This window comes from Hyperolius riggenbachi, chromosome 9, assembly GCF_040937935.1.
Source record: "Hyperolius riggenbachi isolate aHypRig1 chromosome 9, aHypRig1.pri, whole genome shotgun sequence".
NCBI classification, from domain to species: Eukaryota; Metazoa; Chordata; class Amphibia; order Anura; family Hyperoliidae; genus Hyperolius; species Hyperolius riggenbachi.
The window spans coordinates 263,289,389-263,310,200 of NC_090654.1; the positions used below are offsets into that span (position 1 = coordinate 263,289,389).

A 20,812-nucleotide genomic window follows, 5' to 3' on the forward strand; every position below is an offset into this window, starting at 1 on the left:
CCGCTCCTTCACTTCTTCCATTCGTTTACTGTAGTCCTGCAGCCGGCCAATCACCATGTGGCTTCAGTCTCCGCATGCTGATTGGCCGGCTGCGGGACTACAGCAAACGAATGGAAGGAGCAGAGGGAAGGAGCGATCGCTGGCCCAGGATAAGGTAACGTATGCTTCTGCATACATCTGCTGCCTATACCCTCTAGTCTCCCGCTGCCTCTCTCCTCTAGTCTCCCGCTGCCTCTCTCCCCCAGCCCCCGCTGCCTATGCTAGCCCGCATGTTTATCATGGCGCACCGCTCTGCAATCATTAATGTAGCATAAAACGAAATTTACCGTTTTATTGTATTTACATTAAAACGGTAAATATCGTTTTATGATACATTTATCGGCAGAACGGTGCGCCATTTTTCTCCCTGCGCCATTTTCAGATGTACCCCAAAAGGAGACAGAAGGAGGCACAGGAGGACAGAAGGAGGCAGAGTGGGACTGAAGGAGAAACGGGGGTCAGAGGTAGCACAAGGGGACAATAAAGGCAAAGGGGACATAAGGAGGCACAGGGGGACAGAAGGAGGCAGAGGTGGCAAAGGGGGGCTGAAGGAGGCACATGGAGAAAGGAGGCACAAAGGGAGACAGAAGGACAACAGGAGGTCAGTCATGGCACAAGGGACTGAAGATGGCACGAGGAGACCGGAGAAGGCGCAAAAGGGACAGAAGGAGTCTCAAGGGGGTAAAAAAGGATGCACAAGGCACAGAGGTGGCAGCTGCCTGCAACTTACGCTAAGTAGATGCAGCAGAACACATACGGGCGGGGCTTACTGTGGGGGTGGGGCTTAATCCAGCAAAATGCGGCCTCCCAGGACCAATGACACTCCAGGCAATGGCCTGTACTGCCTATGCCTAGAGGCGCCCCTGACTCTGCCTGACCACATGACCTAGGGGTAACCAGATCCTTCAAATTTGGAAGCAGAACTCTGTCTGACCACATGATCCATTGATAACCAGAACCTCCAAAACTGGGAGAAGAACTCTACCTATCCACATGACCAGGAGATAACCCGAACCTCTAGAACTGGGAGCAGAAATCTGCTGGACCACATGATCCCCAGATAACCAGAACCTCCAGAACTGAAGCAGAACTCAGCAGAGCTACATGACCAGGAGATAACTAGTACCTCCAGAACTGGGAGCAGAATACTGCCTGACCACATGATCCGGAGAATTAGCAGAATTTCCAGAACTGAGAGCAAAACACCAGAGATAACTAGAACCTCAAGAACTGGGAGCAAAACACCAGAGATAACTAGAACCTCAAGAACTGGGAGCAAAACTCTGGCAGATCATATGACCCGCAGATAACCAGATACTCCAGAACTAGGAGCAGAGCTCTACAGGACAACATGACCCAAAGATAACCACATTGTTGGGAAGGCATTTTGGCTCAATATTTTTTACAACATTGCTTCTGTTTAGTGATGTTTTGGGCATTATTTATGCACAGCTCTCTTATGGTCCTCCAACAGCTTTTCTATTGGGATGAGGTCTGGTCTTTCACTTGGCCATTGCAACACCTTGATTCTTTTCTTGTTCAGCCACTGTATGGTAGATCTGCTGGTGTGTTGGGATCATTGTCCTCCTGCATGACCCAATTTCAGCCAATCTTTAGTTGCCACACAGATGGCCTCACCTTTACCTCTACAATAAAGGTACTGTACAAAGAGGAGCCCATAAGCAACTCAATGACTGCAAGTGTGGCTGTAAAGGTGGCCATATATCAGGCGACTTGGGCGATCGGCCATCCAATTTGATTATTATAATTGAATTGGATAAAAATCGGTGCCGCCAAGTGCATGCCCGACCAATATCTGTCGCATAAGTCGATCGCACATGCTGCAAGATGTTGGGCCGACTTGCTCAATCAGGCTCATGGCAGTAACGGCGCACAATTTCGGGACGATTGATGATTGACGATGTGATGAAACCCCCTAATGTTAAATGTGCCCCGTGCAAGTTATACAATACCTGTCCGTGGCCTTCGCTTGTCCTCCTGCTGTCTCCGGACGCACTCCGCTCTACATATACATGCACCCCACATGGTTGCCTAGTAAGGGCGCGCATATGACATCAAACGTCCCACACGCGGCTGTTTACCTCCCACGCTCCCAAAAATACCCAAATAAAATTTGTAACTGTAAAAAATAATAAAAAATGTACAATTAAAAAAAACAAAACATAAATAGTTACCTAAGGGTCTGAACTTTTTTTTAATATGCATGTCAAGAGGGTATATTACTATATATATATTTTTTTAATTATAAGCTTGTAAATAGTGATGGATGCAAAACTTAAAAAAATGCACCTTTATTTTCAAATAAAATATTGGTGCCATACATTGTGATAGGGACATAATTTAAATGGTGTAATAACCGGGACAAATGGGCAAATAAAATACATAGGTTTTAATTATGGTAGCATGTATTGTTTTAAAACTATAATGGCCGAAAACTGAGAAATAATTAATTTTTTTTCTTAATATTCCCGTTAAAATGCATTTAGAAAAAAATAATTCTTAGCAAAATGTACCACCTAATGAAAGTCTCATTGGTGGCAGAAAAAAACAAGATATACGGTAGATCAATTAATTGTGATAAGTAGTGATAAAGTAATTGGCGAATGAATGGGAGGTAAAAATTGCTCGGATGCATAACGTGAAAAATGACTAAAGGCTGAAGTGGTTAAGTCAATGTTGGGCGTTTGAACGACTTGTCATTCAAACAAAAAGTCGTTCAGACTCCTTGTACACACAGACAAACGTTTGAAATGCTAATTACAGCTAATTTAAATGTCGTTTGACTGGTCAATGGACTGGATAGAACAATGGACCAGATCAAAAGACTGATCAAACAACTTGTTGTTTGAATGTCTATTAGTGTCAAAGTAATAGACTTTCGATCTAAATGCATTATTGGACCATTAGAGCCAGTGCAATTCTATGGGCCATCGATCTGCTGCCACTGCCAGCAGCAAATCGGCCTAGATTTTCCATCCAGATTTTGATTTAATTTATCCATGTCTGATAAATTCAATCAAAAACGGCTGCAAATCGATTGATCGATAGATTTGATAGAATTCATTTCCGATCGATCCCATAGAATCGATCGATCTATGGCTAAAGAGGACCAGTGTATAGGCCCCTTTAGTTCACGGATCCGCTGAGCAGATCAGTCAAAACTGCTGCTATCAAACTAACGATCGAACGTACACACGTCCAACTGTCGTTCAAACGACCGGTTTCAGTGACAAGACGTTAAGAAATATCAGACGTGTGTACATACCTTAAGGCCTCTTTCACAGTGGGACGTTCAAGTCGCACGTTATAAAAAATTATACCGCAGACTAACGCACAGCAATACAAAGTCTGTGCGACATTCACAGTGGACACGTTGCGTTGTGTGTAACGTGTAGCAATATTTAGAAAGTGCTGCATGCTGTGCGTTTAGCAATATATTTGCTGCGTTGTGTGTTGCACATGCTCAGTAATGTGTTTTTTAAATGTAACGCATGCGCCGTTTTCGTTCCATCAGTATGCGACGAAAACGGCACACCAAGAGACACATAACGCAGTGCAAAATAACGTCCAATTTTATAACCTACATGTGCTTTAACGTCGCATCAAACACAACGTCCCACTGTGAAAGAGGCCTAAAGCTCGGTTCACATTGAGTACCTTTAGCTTACGTTCCGCTCCGATGAGCGGAACGCAGCAGCGGCAGCAATGCTTTCCCGATGGGAAAGTGCACATTTCTTCCGTTCCGTTCCCTGCGCTCCGCTCTCAGGAGCGGACGTTCCCGACATGTGGGGACCTTGCGTTCCTGCTCCGCTAACAGAACGGAAGCGGATGCGCTCCAATGTGAACCGAGCCTAAGACGCACCCAGGAGTGTATTAAACTGAGTTAAAAACAAATAAAAGAGAAAAAAGGGGAGTCATTATTGAGATAAGCCACCTCCCCCTTTTTCTCTTTTATTTGTTTTAGTTTTATCCACTCCTGGCCGCCTCTTACCCCCTTTGTGCTTGTTTCCCTGCTTGTGAGGGCCACGTCTGGTCACCACGTGGCTGATGCCACATGCCAGGGCATACGTTAAATAAAAGCACCTGGAAATAAGGGCGCACAGTAACGTAGTAGTAAAATATCGTTTTTTGACATCAATAATTAACTATTTAAACTGGCTATGTAATGTGACTGGTTGTTTTGCAAGCACTGTGCCAGCGATACTCCCCCTGGCTCTGCCCTATATCATTCTGTGACATTGATATTCCATAGTTACATAGTTATTTTGGTTGAAAAAAGACATACGTCCATCGAGTTCAACCAGTACAGTACCATTCCATGATATACTGTAAACTGGCTGATCGTTCTTCACAAGGGGAGGGAATAAAACGATATGTAACAATCTATGGCTGGAGTGGACAAAATAAAACATGAGGCGTTATACTGGCAAAATTAAAATGCACTCCCTATATCTTTCATGCAAAGGGGGAGGGCAGGAGACCCTACATAAGGTTTTTATTAATACCGGAGAACATTATGATTATATTGCAGTGATCTTTATTCACAAGAGGAGGTCATAAAACGATATTGAACAATCAATGGCTGGAGTGGACAAATTATACGCCGCCCAACTTTTTGAGATGAGAAAGAGGGACACTTAAGCCACGCCCCTGCCACACCCCTGATCACGCCCCCATCACACCCCTAGTCACGCATACCATAAAGTTTTCATAAGAAAAATGTTGGTTTATAATTCAAAAAAAAATTATATATATATATATATATATACACACATACACAGTATATTGTATTGAGTCCTATGGCGGCCAATTCCATGACTTCCTGACGCAAGTGAAAAAGTGACCTCTTTGACCCGGAGATGAATAAATACAATGTATTTATTCATCAAAGCGCTGGGGAAATCGCTATACAAAGTGCTTTTTCAGACGCTTTGCGATTTCCCTATACCTTCTATTGAGCAAAAAACGCTCAGAATATGGTACATGCAGCGCTTTGCTGAGCGGATCGGAAACAAACCGCTCAGATGAGAACACTCTTATAGGGAATCATTGCACAGGCTTTTTAGGGCGAAATTCGCCGGCGCTTGAAAAAAGGGCGAAAACGCCCTAGGCGTAAATGATCTCTCAGGGAGATAGTTGTTGACTTGCGCTTGGCACGTCCGCCATGCCGCTCGGCACAGGCAGATTATTTCCCCAGCGCTGAGGCATCTGGGATGATGAGGTGTAATAATCTGCATTCAGGTGAAATAGAGAGTGTAAAATCGGATCCATATGTCGGAGTGGAGAGATGAGACCGGCGAGTGACCCATCCGCGGCAGTCTGCGCACACACGGCCGTCTCCCGCCTCCACAAAGGCCGTATTCAGGGCTGGGGCCTGCGCGGGCGCTGCGCTCACCCAGCCGTGCAGCAGAATCAGGGGCGCCCTGACAGACTTAAATAAACACCCCGGAGATTAAACGCATCTCTCTGAGCAGAAGCGAAGCCCCCTCCCCCGGCCACAGATATTTCCCAATAATCACCGCAGATGGGCGACTCTCCTGTTCAAATAAACGGCAATTAGCGCAGGTCCATCACCGGCCTGTTCCGCTCGGCGAGAACGTCCAAAGTCATTTCCCGCTCTGGCGATAGAACGCTTTATCAATAGAAGGTCCTTTATCCGCTGCGGCCCACCGGATCGCTGCTGTCAGTCTCCGCACTCTAGGTGGGACGGATACGCAGGCGGCGGACTGTTCACGGAGCCAGATGCCTGTGTGAGAAGAGTCAGACGGAAGCAGCCAATCTCTGGGTACATCTCTGGAACCCACTTCAAATCACAAATCGCTATTGCGTTTTATAAGCATTTTCATAATTGTTTTCCAGTTATTTTGGTAGCGATTTTAAATTGTGTAAGCTTCTTACAAGCGATTGTGATAGCAATTTGCGATTTTATACAGCAGAAGGAAATGGCAGCGCTTCCACAATTTGCGATTTTAATTCATATTTATTTTAATTTTTATTACAGTTTGCAGGAATGTAAAATTGCACACACATTGCTATGTGTAGCGATTCATGAGAGATTTGCCAGCGATTAAGTACTTTACTTTGAGTCACAAACGCTCCCAAAATGCTGCATGTCCTGCAATTGCGATTTTGCTAATTGTAATCGCTACTGTGGGATTTGTTACGTTTATTTACATTGACAGAGTGTTTAGGGAAATCGGTAGCGATTTAAAGTGCTCCCTCAACGCTCAAAAAATGCTCTAGTGGGTTCCAAGCCTCAGGGTGGTGTCTGCGATACAATTTCATACAGCAAACCTTAGCAGAACTTTTACCAAACATCTATAAGCAGGGGGCAAAAGGGATGCATCTCTTATCCGGGTCATATCAGGATATAGTGGAGGTCGCTGAAAGGTCAAGAAATTAGAGATTGTGCCGTTATATGACACACATCTCTGTCATAAAACCAGGACAGGCAACCTGTGACTGCAGTAATGCATCTGTAGAACCTCCCTGTTCCAGGTGTGACTCCGCTGGCTACATGCTTGTCTCAGGTGTGACTTCACTGGCTGCATGCTTGTTCCAGGTGTGACACTGCTGGCTGCATGCTTGTTCCACCTGAGAGTCTGCTGGCTGCATGCTTGTTCCAGGTGTGACTCCACTGGCAACAAGTATATTCCAGGTGTGACTCTGCCGGCTGCATGCTTGTTCTGGGTGTGGCTCCGCTAACTGCATGCTTATTGCAGGTGCGACTGCTGAATGCATGCATGTTCCGGGCGTGATTCCACTTGCTGCCTGCTGGTTCCAGGTGTGGCTCCGCTGGCTGTATGCTTGTTCCCAGTACATCTCTGCTGGCTGCATGCTTGTTTCCGGGTGCAACTTTGCTGGCTGCATGCTTGTTCCCGGTGCGACTCTGTTGGCTGCATGCTTGTTCCGGGTGTGACTCCACCGGCTGCATGCTGCTCCTGGTGTGACTCCGCTGGCTGCATGCTTGTTCCAGGTGTGACTCCAATGGCTGCGTGCTTGTTCCGGGTGTGACTTTGCTGGCTGCATGCTTGTTCCAGGTGCGACTCCGTTGGCTGCATGCTTGTTCCGGATGTGACTCCATTGGCTGCATGCTTGTTCCACGTGTGACTCCGCTGGCTGCATGCTTGTTCCAGGTGTGACTCCGCTGGCTGCATGCTTGTTCCAGGTGTGACTCCACTGGCTGCATGCTTGTTCCAGGTGTGACTCCGCTGGCTGCATGCTTGTTCCAGGTGTGACTCCGCTGGCTGCATGCTTGTTCCAGGTGTGACTCCACTGGCTGCATGCTTGTTCCAGGTGTGACTCCGCTGGCTGCATGCTTGTTCCAGGTGTGACTCCACTGGCTGCATGCTTGTTCCAGGTGTGACTCCGCTGGCTGCATGCTTGTTCCAGGTGCGGCTCCTCTGGCTGTATGCTTGTTCCCAGTGCAACTCTGCTGGCTGCAGGTGTGACTCCACTGGCTGCATGCTTGTTCTGGGTGCAAGTCCACTGGCTGTGTGCTTGTTCCGGGTGTGATTCCATTGGCTGCATGCTTGTTCTGGGTGTGACTCCTCTGGCTGCATGCTTGTTCTGGGTGTGATTCCATTGGCTGCATGCGTGTTCCGGGTGTGACTCCGCTGGCTGCATGCTTGTTCCTGATTTGACTTCGCTGGCTGCATGCTTGTTCCGGGTGTGAGACATATGCTATTGAAGCATATATGACAGCTGGAAACAAGCTTTATAAACGTTTCCTGAGAATGGCGTCTCCCTAATTTCCTCACCTCGGTTTTCTGTGACGGGAAATCAGACATTATGCTGAAATTGGTGGCCTATGAAATATTCCATGAATTCACCTGGGATCATTTATGCCTTTCTGGAAGCTGAATGACTGAGTGGCGCCCTCTGATGGAGAGAGCGGGTACTGGCGGCGCGGGACATTCTTGGGATATTTTCCTGCTTGTTTCTCTCATATATGGAGGGAATAACACGGGATGAGAGGAAACATAATGAGCAGCTTGCCAGCCTGGTGCCTCAGCGGGACTCCATGTCACCACGGAGACGAGGTCATGTGACCAGGCGGTGACAGTAATGACGTGTCTCTGTCACAAATACTGTCAGGAAGTCCCATAAGGACACATCTGTCTCCATCCATCCAGGAGGTCCAATTCACAGCTTCATCAGCCCAGAGTCACTTATCTCCTGAGTTCTCTCCTGGGGGATATTTTCACAACTTGTAAATAAGATGCTTCTTGAACAGCAGACAAATACTCCAAATCATTATGACATTTCTTTTTCACCTACTTTTTGGTACTTTTTCCATTGCAATGTGCTAAAAAGGTATTTTAAATCTAAGACTAAAAAATATCTCCTAGGAGAAAACTCAGGAGAAAAGGTGAATTGCATTATGGGCCATTATATCTGGTCTGATATCTGTACAGATGTCCCCCGTCCTCCACAGATAAGCATGCGCACAGGCATGTAGAGACTATTCAATCGTCCCTCTCCCCTCTCCATAGTACAGAACACGCTGCTCCTCCCCTCTCCATAGTACAGAACAGGCTGCTCCTCCCCTCTACATAGTACAGAACACGCTGCTCATCCTCCCCTCTCCATAGGACAGAACATGCTGCTCATCCTCTGCCTCCCCTCTCCATACTATAGAACATGCTGCTCATCCTCTGCCTCCCCTCTCCATAGTACAGAACATGCTGCTCATCCTCTGCCTCCCCTCTCCCTAGTACAGAACATGCTGCTCATCCTCTGCCTCCCCTCTCCATAGTACAGAACAGGCTGCTAATCCTCTGCCTCCCCTCTCCATAGTACAGAACATGCTGCTCATCCTCTGCCTCCCCTCTCCATAGTACAGAACATGCTGCTCATCCTCTGCCTCCCCTCTCCCTAGTACAGAACATGCTGCTCCTCCCCCCCCCCTCTCCATATTACAGAACAGACTGCTCATTCTCTGCCTCCCCTCTCCATAGTACAGAACAGGCTGCTAATCCTCTGCCTCCCCTCTCCCTAGTACAGAACATGCTGCTCATTCTCTGCCTCCCCTCTCCATAGTACAGAACATGCTGCTCATCCTCTGCCTCCCCTCTCCATAGTACAGAAGAGGCTGCTAATCCTCTGCCTCCCCTCTCCATAGTACAGAACATGCTGCTCATCCTCTGCCTCCCCTCTCCATAGTAAAGAACAGGCTGCTCATCCTCTGCCTCCCCCTCCATAGTACAGAACATGCTGCTCATCCTCTGCCTCCCCTCTCCATAGTACAGAACATGCTGCTCATCCTCTGCCTCCCCTCTCCATACTACAGAACATGCTGCTCCTCCCCTTCCCCTCTCCATATTACAGAACATGCTGCTCATCCTCTGCCTCCCCTCTCCATAGTACAGAACAGGCTGCTCATCCTCTGCCTCGCCTCTCCATAGTACAGAACATGCTGCTCATCCTCTGCCTCCCCTCTCCATAGTACAGAACATGCTGCTCATCCTCTGCCTCCCCTCTCCATAGCACAGAACATGCTGCTCATCCTCTGCCTCCCCTCTCCATAGTACAGAACATGCTGCTCATTCTCTGCCTCCCCTCTCCCTAGTACAGAACATGCTGCTCATCCTCTGCCTCCCCTCTCCATAGTACAGAACAGGCTGCTCATCCTCTGCCTCACCTCTCCATAGTACAGAACATGCTGCTCATCCTCTGCCTCCCCTCTCCATAGTACAGAACAGGCTGCTCATCCTCTGCCTCCCCTCTCCCTAGTACAGAACATGCTGCTCATTTTCTGCCTCCCCTCTCCATATTACAGAACAGGCTGCTAATCATCTGCCTCCCCTCTCCATAGTACAGAACATGCTGCTCATTCTCTGCCTCCCCTCTCCATAGTACAGAACAGGCTGCTCATCCTCTGCCTCCCCTCTCCCTAGTACAGAACATGCTGCTCATTCTCTGCCTCCCCTCTCCAAATTACAGAACATGCTGCTCCTCCCCCTCCCCTCTCCATATTACAGAACATGCTGCTCATCCTCTCCCTCCCCTCTCCATAGTACAGAACAGGCTGCTAATCATCTGCCTCCCCTCTCCATAGTACAGAACATGCTGCTCATCCTCTGCCTCCCCTCTCCATACTACAGAACATGCTGCTCATTCTCTGCCTCCCCTCTCCATAGTACAGAACAGGCTGCTCATCCTCTGCCTCCCTTCTCCATAGTACAGAACAGGCTGCTCATCCTCTGCCTCCCCTCTCCATAGTACAGAACAGGCTGCTCATCCTCTGCCTCCCCTCTCCATATTACAGAACATGCTGCTCATCCTCTGCCTCCCCTCTCCCTAGTACAGAACATGCTGCTCATTCTCTGCCTCCCCTCTCCATAGTACAGAACAGGCTGCTAATCCTCTGCCTCCCCTCTCCATATTACAGAACATGCTGCTCATTCTCTGCCTCCCCTCTCCATAGTACAGAACAGGCTGCTACCCCTCCTCCACCTTCCACAGTACAGAACATGCTGCTCCTCCCCCCTTTATAGTACAGAACACACTGTTCCTCTCCCTCCCCTCTCCATAGTACAGAACATGCTGCTCCTTCTCTCCCCTCTTCATAGTACAGAACAGGCTGCTCCTCCCTCTCCACTTTCCATAGTACAGAATAGTGATGGGTCATTCGCGAACGAGCCGGCTCTATGCTGCGAACGACAAGAGCCGGTGCCTGTGAGTCACTCACCAGTGCGCTCTGCTCTGTAATAAAGGGCGCTGAGGCATGCCAGGAGATGTAGTCCTCCTCCTGTAGCTTGTAGGGGTGTATGGGGCGGAGCAGAGAAGCAGTAGCAGGAGGGATTGCCCCACTCAGAGAAGCAGCCTGGAGTTGTCATGGAGACGGGGCGGGGCTTTTCTTCCGTATCTGAGTGGCTTCTAATGATATTAAATGAAGAGCTGTTTGAGAGCCATACAAGCCGGCTCTTTAATGGGAGCTGAGCCAAAAGAGCCGATAAACCGAGCATCATTTTTAACACCCAGGGCAGCTCTATAGCAAATTAAAAATGCATTCTAAAAATGTGGTTTATTATTAAAAAAAACCTTCCATTTTACCTCATTTTTTTACATATAAGGGTTAAAATAGCCACTTTGTCTGTTGGTAAAGGCTGAGCAGGAGATGGTGGAAGGCAGATCAGAAATCACCTCATTAGACTTAATTGACCACAAACTAACCCCCATTGTACTTCAAACAGAAAACATCAGTTACAGTTGAAAAATGTCACACCTAGCCTGGATAATAGCAGTGGTAAAATAGCAGGGGGGGGGGGGGGGTGAGCTTCTGAACAATGGCAGCCCTTTCAGTTATTTGAAGCCAGGACCTGCTTAGATCCCTTTGAGCCAGTGTTGTGTCTGATTACGCTGCCTTTGGATTTGCGCTGCCCCGCATGCGCAGTAGGAGACTGTGCGGCCACAGTTCCTATTTAAATATGCTGCTGATGGTAAAATACTAAATATCTCTGCTTCTTCACATCCTACACTCCCCAAATTTTCAGGGTAGGGAGGGGACCCCCAGAACTACCTCTATGCCAAATTGCAGCCCCTGAGACCCACTGGTTCCCGAGATAGGTTTCTCTAATCTGGCTGCAATTTGGCATATAGGTAGTTCAGGGGATCCTCTCCCTACCCTGAAAATTTGGTGAGTATATGATGTGTGGAAGCAGAGATATTTATTATTTTACCATCAGCAGCATAATTAACTTCACACTGAGCATGCGCGCTACTCAGTGTGGAAGGGAGCTTCCGGGCAGCGCAATCAGACATTACATCGGAATTCCCATCACTAGTACAGAACACACTGCTCATCTACCTCCCCTTTCCATAGTACAGAACATTCTCCTCCCCTCTCCATATTACAGAACACATGGATCCTCTCCCTCTCTATGGGTCTATAGCCACAAGAATATTACATATATTTTCCTGTATGCAAATTTTCATGATTTATGCACATTTTAGTGGGTATGTGTCTAAAAATTCATGGGAGACGGAAGCGTGGTGTAGAAATCTGCAGCATGCATATTTACTTCTGCATCGCACCAAGTCCACTTTCAATGGAAATGACTCCATTGGCATGCATGGGTTTTATTTTTAATGCGCAAAATGACATTGCAAATTCGTACTTACTGGAAGTATACAGTAGTTCCCAGCTTAACCAGCCTGATCTTGGCTGAAGGACTCAGTCTAGAGATCCCTGTTCTGACAGTTAACCTTAAAAAAACTTTCAAGATTTTTAGAGCATTTAAAATACCACTATCAAGAAAAATTGTAAAATTTAAAATACGTGTAAACACATACAGATAATTTGTATGTTTCTTCAAGAGTAAAATGAGCTATAAATGACTTTTCTCCTATGTTGCTGTCACTTACAGGAGTTAGAAATCTGACAGAACCGACAGGTTTTTGACTAGTCTATTTCTTCATGGGGGATTCTCAGTATTTAATTTATTCTTTATTAAAGCTCACCATGAAAAGGATCTGTACAAAGATGCAGGCCTGCCCACTCTCCTATCTGTTTGCACACTTCTGGCAGTTGGGCTGAACAAATGGCATTCGCTAAATCCTTTTGAGAATAAAGAAATCCCAGAGAATCCCCTATGAGGAGATGGGCTAGTCCAAAACCTGTCAGTTTTGTTAGATTTCTATTACCTACTGTATGTGAAAGCAACATAGAACAGTAATTTATAGCACATTTTACTCTGGGAGAAATATACTTTTTTATGCGTTTTCAGGAATTTTACATTTTTTTGCGATAGAGGTCCTTTAATATTTTACTTAGAACATTTTATTATTTTGCAATTCCTGTTCATCCCCCATCCCTTCCTTCCCTCAGTCCTACCCTCCTGGCAGTGACACTAGGAGCAGAGGGGAACCGTTAACTTTTCTCCATTAGTAGTCAGTCAGTGGGAGGGTGTGGCTTCAGTAGGTTCCTCCCTCACTGCAGGTGGGCTGTCAGACCAAGGCAGGGGGGAGGAGCAAGTAAGCAGCCACAGTAAGTCTGTAGTGATGAGACAGCAGACTGCTAAAACCAAGACATGCTTATTAAGAAATACATTTGTATTTTGTATATGCTTTAACCCTTTCTATGCTACATTGGACTATGGCTGACATTTGCATTTTTTAGTATAGGCCAACAGTCTGACATAGGATAATATGGCTGCTGCAGTGGGACGCTGTTGCCGGATAATATTCGGCACAGTGTCATTTTCTGGAGCGATTTCTGGTGATTTTAAAGCACTTTTGAATTCAATATCGATTTGTACAGGGAGTGCGATTTCCTATTTTGGATCCGGGTAGTAAAATCCCTGCAAACTTTTCAGCGATTGAAAAGCGATTTTGCAGCAATCCTGTACTTTGTATTGGAGCACTGTCGCTCCAGCCTCGGACCCCCGATACCTGCTCACTACACAGCCAGGAGAGGGGGGGGGGGGGGGCACTGTACATCCGCTTATACTTGTGTGGCCACAGCTGGAATGTGACTGTACAGTAAATATACATTCCTGCTCATCCCACAGGGACTGGCGGCTGGCTGTGAGCAGACTTCACAAACGTGCAGTATTCTATGCACACTGCAGACCTTCCACTGCGGACACTATTATTACTTATTATTTATGTAGTGCTGACAGATTCCACAGCGCTGTACAGCGTATATAGTCTTGTCACTTAACTGTCTCTCAGAGGGGCTCACAATCTAATCCCTACCATAGTCATATGTCTATGTATGTATCATGTAGTGTATGTATCGTGGTTTTAGGGGAAAGCCAATTAACTTATCTGTATGTTTTTTGTTTTTGGGAAATCTTTGCAGACACGGAAGAACATACAAACTCTGTGCAGATAGTGCCCTTGCTGGGATTTGAACTGGGAATCCAGCGCTGCAAGGCGAGAGTGCTATTCACAACGCCACTGTGGACACTACTTTGTGGACACTGCCCTGTGGACAATAGAGAGCAGACCCTCCACTGTGGACACTACACTGCAGACAACAGAGATCAGAGCCTCCACTGCGGACACTACACTGCAGACAACAGAGAGCAGAGCCTCCACTGTGGACACTACACTGCAGACAACAGAGAGCAGAGCCTCCACTGTGGACACTACACTGCAGACAACAGAGAGCAGACCATCCACTGTGGACACTACACTGCAGACAACAGAAAGCAGACCCTCCACTGTGGACACTACACTGCAGACAACAGAGAGCAGACCCTCCACTGTGGACACTACACTGCAGACAACAGAGAGCAGACTCTCCACTGTGGACACTACACTGCAGACAACAGAGAGCAGACCCTCCACTGTGGACACTACACTGCAGACAACAGAGAGCAGACCCTCCACTGTGGACACTACACTGCAGACAACAGAGAGCAGACCCTCCACTGTGGACACTACACTGCAGACAACAGAGAGCAGACCCTCCACTGTGGACACTACACTGCAGACAACAGAGAGCAGACCCGCCACTGTGGACACTACACTGCAGACAACAGAGAGCAGACCCTCCACTGTGGACACTACACTGCAGACAACAGAGAGCAGACCCTCCACTGTGGACACTACACTGCAGACAACAGAGAGCAGACCCTCCACTGTGGACACTACACTGCAGACAACAGAGAGCAGACCCTCCACTGTGGACACTACACTGCAGACAACAGAGAGCAGACCCTCCACTGTGGACACTACACTGCAGACAACAGAGAGCAGACCCTCCACTGTGGACACTACACTTCAGACAACAGAGAGCAGAGCCTCCACTGTGGACATTGCACTGCAGACAACAGAGAGCAGGGCCTCCACTGTGGACATTGCACTGCAGACAACAGAGAGCAGACCCTCCACTGTGGACACTACACTGCAGACAACAGAAAGCATACCCTCCACTGTGCCAGGTGTTACCCGACAAATTGCTGTTGTGTACTCCTACTAGCTACTGCCTGATGAAGCGGGTTTAGGCCTGCGAAACGCGTTGCAAATACCCCCTGGAGTGTACCAATAAATCTGCTTTATTTTGAATACACAGCTTGTTGTGTCTGCTTGCAGGAGGTAAGTCCACCACTGCCTCCTAAGCATTTTTTAATTTTTTAAATCTGATTTTATCCTTTTGGCGCCTCTTTCCTCTATTATGTTATACCTAATATCCATCCCTGGTGGAGGGGGATACCCCTTTTTCTTCCTATCTACAGAGAGCGACTTCTTAACCCTGAGTGAGGACATCTCCTCACCTGCTTATACAGTGGTTGCCTGGAGGTAACCCTGGTTTGTGAGTAAAACTTTGTACTCGTTTCATAAAACCCATTTACCAGTACTTACTACACTATATTGGGCTCTCGGTTCTTTCTTTCTTTTTACATATACCCTCCACTGCGGACACTGCACTGCAGACACTGCACTTCAGACAACAAAGAGCAGACCCTCCAATGCGGACTCTGCACTGGCACTGCAGATAACAGAGTAGACCCTCCACTGCGGACACTGCACTGCAGATAACAGAGAGTGGACCATCCACTGCGGAAACTGCACATAAAAGAGAGTAGACCCTCCACTGCACTGCACTGCGGACACTACACTTCAGACAACAGAGAGCATACCCTCCACTGCGGACACTGCACTGCAGACAAGAGAGTAGATCCTCCACTGCAGACACTGCACTGCGGACACTGCACTGCAGACAACAGAGAGTAGACCCTCCACTGCGGACACTGCACTGCAGACAACAGAGAGCAGACCCTCCACTACGGACACTGCACTGCAGACAACAGAGAGCAGACCCTCCACTGCGGACACTGCACCGCAGACAACAGAGAGCAGACCCTCCACTGTGGACACTACACTGCAGACAACAGAGAGCAGACCCTCCACTGCGGACACTGCACCGCAGACAACAGAGAGCAGACCCTCCACTCCGGACACTGCACTGCAGACAACAGAGAGCAGTCCCTCCACTGCACACACTACTCTGCAGACACTGCATTGCAGACAACAGAGAGCAGAGCCTCCACTGTGGACATTGCACTGTGGACACTACACTGCAGACAACAGAGCGTATAACCTCCACTGCGGACATTGCACTGTGGACACTACACTTCAGACAACAGAGCGTATAACCTCCACTGCGGACACTGCACTGCAGACACTACACTGCGGACACTGCACTGCAGACACTACACTGCGGACACTGCACTGCAGACACTACACTGCGGACACTGCATTGCAGACACTACACTGCGGACACTGCTATGCAGACACTACACTGCGAACAACATAGATCAGACCCTCAACTGCAGACTATACAGTGCCAACCCTGCACTGCAGAAACTGCAAACACTAACCTTTACCCCAACTGTACACCTTTAAATTATCCCCAGTGTACAACGAATGGTGGCCATTAACGATACAATCCTGCGGCCGATGGATGGTTTCCAAATGCCGTTGTAATCGAACAGAAACGATCGATCATACCCACTGATGGCCGAATTCCTGCTTACCAATCCAGTCTAAGTAATTGGTCGATTTAATTAATCCGATCAAATTGGTAAGTGGGAATTTGGCCATTTAAAGGGAACCAGAGACGTTGGGGGGAAGCTTTTATACATACATGGGGCTTCCTCCAGCCCCATACGCACGGATCGCTCCCACGCCGCCGTCCTCTGCTGCCTGGATCCGCCGGTACCGGGTCCCGTCATTGCCGCGAGTCGGTCAGTCGGCTGGCAGACGCGGCTAATTGTCCGCATCACACGGGGCTCCCTCCATATACATACGCATGAGGCTGCCTACTGCGCAGCCTCATGCGTACGGGTATGGAGGGAGCCCTTGTGATGCGGACAATTGGCCACATCCGCCGGAAGTGACGGGACCCGGTACCGCAGATACAGGAAGCGGAGGATGGCGGCGTGGGAGCGATCCAGGCTTATGGGGCTGGAAGAAGCCCCAGGTATGTATAAAAGCTTGTTCTATTTTTTATTAAGGTTCCTCTCTGGTTCCCTTTAAGGGCACGACCAAAAATTTCCGATCATTTGCCGTGGTGATTGGAAATGGTCGATCGGCTGTGGGATTGTAGTGTTAATGGGCTCCTTAAAAGTACAGCTAAGCTAAGTACACAAATGCAGTTACTGAAACGTTCCCTTGGTCGACAAATCGGGACCCAATGCTGTATGGAGACCTCTCTAGCCTTCCGGCTAGTGGGGTGTTCTGTTGCTATGAAGGGGGAAGGGCATCCCGCAGTTAAGAAATAACATTGTGATCGGCATGCTTGGCGTTGAGGGTCGTTAATGATCCAACATGTGGGATCCTTAAGTGGCATCATCCGTACGCTGTACACACATTAGCAGAGCGAACGATTGTTGGCCGAAGCAGTTGTTATCCGCAGTTTTGCCTTATCTTTATCTAACAAACGTGCGTACCTTCAGTTGGGTTGTAGGAGGAAGCCAGAGCTTCCTGAGGAAAACAACACAACGCAACATACAAACTGCATGCAGATAACACAAACACAACATACAAACTCCATGCAGATAACACAAACACAATATGCAAACTCCATGCAGATAACACAAACTCATCATACAAACTCCATGAAGATAACACAAACACAACATACAAACTCCATGCAGATAACACAAACACAATATGCAAACTCCATGCAGATAACACAAAAACAACATACAAACTCCATGTGGATATCACAAACTCAACATGCAAACTCCATGCAGATAACATAAACTCAACATACAAACTCCATGCAGATAACACAAGCACGACATACAAACTCCATGCGGATATCACAAACTCAACATGCAAACTCCATGTAGATAACACAAATTCAACATACAAACTCCATGCGGCTAGCGCAAACACCACATACACACTCCATGTGGATATCCTTCCAAGCTTTACTCTATCTCTGTATGACAAGACTGTGAACAGCTCACACAACCATTTCCATCGGCATGCCAATATCATCAACCCCTAACTACACAGCAAGCATCGCTCTGTGCCTCCACTAATGAGGCTCAAAAATGACCACCCCATATTATCCACTTCTGTGCAGGGTGACCCGGGTACAGCACACCCGCAAGAAGGAGGGGCAGACAAGCCCTGGGGGGATGAGAAGGTTCTTCTTATACATTATATGGCTGTCTGGAGGGAACACTTCCGCCACTCCAGCTACACAACTTAGTAAAATGGCGCACAAAGATGAAACTCGTAACAACCAATCAGAAATCACTTTTCATCAGTCTGGTAACACTACACTGCTGAAAGCTGATTTCTGATAGGTGGCCACAAGCTATAGACCGTGGCAGTGTCTGTGTATCTGTCCTCCAGGCAATAGAGGTGACATTCTTCTGCCCAATAATAGCATGGGGAATGCAGACGGAGGGGGGGTCTTCACCTTCACCACGGGGAAAAACACTATCAGGATCTATCAGTACAAGTCATATAGCTATCAGTACAAGTCATATAACTATCCGTACAAGTCATATAACTATCAGTACAAGTCATATAACTATCAGTACAAGTCATATAACTATCAGTACAAGTCATATAACTATCAGTACAAGTCATATAACTATCAGTACAAGTCATATAACTATCAGTACAAGTCATATAACTATCAGTACAAGTCATATAACTATCCATACCAGTCATATAACTATCAGTACAAGTCATATAACTATCAGTACAAGTCATATAACTATCCGTACAAGTCATATAACTATCCGTACAAGTCATATAACTATCCGTACAAGTCATATAACTATCAGTACCAGTCATATAACTATCAGTACAAGTCATATAACTATCAGTACAAGTCATATAACTATCAGTACCAGTCATATAACTATCAGTACCAGTCATATAACTATCAGTACAAGTCATATAAGCTCCCAGCTCCCACTCCTCACTCCTCACCTATTCAATCAGGGCAAATGTATTATCCAATATATACATGGTCATTTAAAAGTGTATGTCACAAGGATCAGCAGATCCAGAGAAAGAGGATGCCACCCCCTCCCTCTCATTTCATTGGCGCTTTAAAGGGAACCTGAAGTGAGTAAAATTATTTAAAATAAACACATGACGTAGCTGCAAATGAATATTATATACTTACCTCACAGTCAGTTCCTCTCAGAATTCACCATTTTCTTCTTACAATGATCCCTTCCAGTTTAGACAACATTTTGTCAGAACTGAAATATACCAGTTGCTGTCAGTTATATATCAGCAGCTGTCAGTTAAAACTGAATGTGCAAGGTAATGCCCATGTTTCCCTACGGCTCAAGTGGGTGATATTACAGTTTAACAGTGTGCTGACCAAGAAGCTGTTATGGGGTAATGGCCATTTTTTGGAGGACAACATTACAGGAGCTGACAGTGGAACAGGAGGTGATAGCATTACAGAAGGTGACAGCGGTACAGGAGATGACAGAATTACAGGAGGTGGCAGCAGTACAGGATGTGACAGTGCTACAGGAGGTGATAGCATTACAGAAGGTGACAGCTATACAGGAGATAACAGCGGTACAGGAGATGACAGAATTACAGGAGGGGGCAGCAGTACAGGATGTGACAGTGCTACAGGAGGTGATAGCATTACAGAAGGTGACAGCTATACAGGAGATAACAGCGGTACAGGAGGTGACAGAATTACAGGACGTGGCAGCAGTACAGGATGTGGTAGCATTACAGGAGGTGACAGAATTACAGGAGGTGGCAGCAGTACAGGAGATGACAGTGGTACAGGAGGTGGTACTAGCAATACAGGAGGTGACAGTGGAACAGGAGGTGGCAGCGGTACAGGAGATGATAGTTGTACAAGAGGTGGCAGCAGTACAGGAGGTAGCAGCAGTACAGGAGGTGGCAGCAGTACAGGAGGTGACAGCAGTACAGAAGGCGACAGTGGTACAGGAGATGACAGTGGTACAAGAGGTGACAGCAGTACAGAAGGTGACAGTGGTACAGGAGGAAGCAGCAGTACAGGAGGTGACAGTGGTACAAGAGGTGGCAGCAGTACAGGAGGTGACAGCAGTACAGAAGGCGACAGTGGTACAGGAGATGACAGTGGTACAAGAGGTGACAGCAGTACAGAAGGTGACAGTGGTACAGGAGGAGGCAGCAGTACAGGAGGTGACAGTGGTACAGGAGGAGGCAGCAGTACAGGAGATGACAGTGGTACAGGAGAAGGCAGCAGTACAGGAGGTGACAGTGGTACAAGAGGTGACAGCAGTACAGAAGGTGACAGTGGTACAGGAGGAGGCAGCAGTACAGGAGGTGACAGTGGTACAGGAGGAGGCAGCAGTACAGGAGATGACAGTGGTACAGGAGAAGGCAGCAGTACAGGAGGTGACAGTGGTACAGGAGGAGGCAGCAGTACAGGAGGTGACATCAGTACTGGAGATGACATCAGTCTGGTACTCACAGTATCTCTGTGCTCTGGGGCAGATCGGGCACAGTGGAGCGATTCCTGCAGGTGATGATATAATTGACTTCCTCCTCACACTTGCAGTTGTCGGGGCAGTTATTAGCTCCAGCATGGGGCAGCAGGAGAAGCAGGAGGTAGCAGGATAGGCAGAGCATTTCACAGGACATCACCAGGCATGGGCCTCACATGGGTCACAGCTCTGCCAGGTACAAGCGGCTGCTCTTCAGTCCTGCAGGGGACAGAGGTATAAATAGATGGTTAGCTGTGTGGCCCACAAGATCGCTAATCACAGATAACGCTGCTCAGGTACAACATGAAAACCACTTACAG

General features: G+C 47.4%; 1 protein-coding gene across 1 annotated transcript in view; it reads right to left on the minus strand.

The window, feature by feature from the left end:
- Positions 1 to 20,812, minus strand: part of TSHR (thyroid stimulating hormone receptor) — a 131,947-nt gene that overhangs the window by 90,641 nt on the left and 20,494 nt on the right. Inside the window, 1 exon segment of the mRNA XM_068254446.1 lies at positions 20,480 to 20,711. Coding sequence (XP_068110547.1) covers positions 20,480 to 20,649 — 170 coding nt within the window. The 5' untranslated portion in view covers positions 20,650 to 20,711.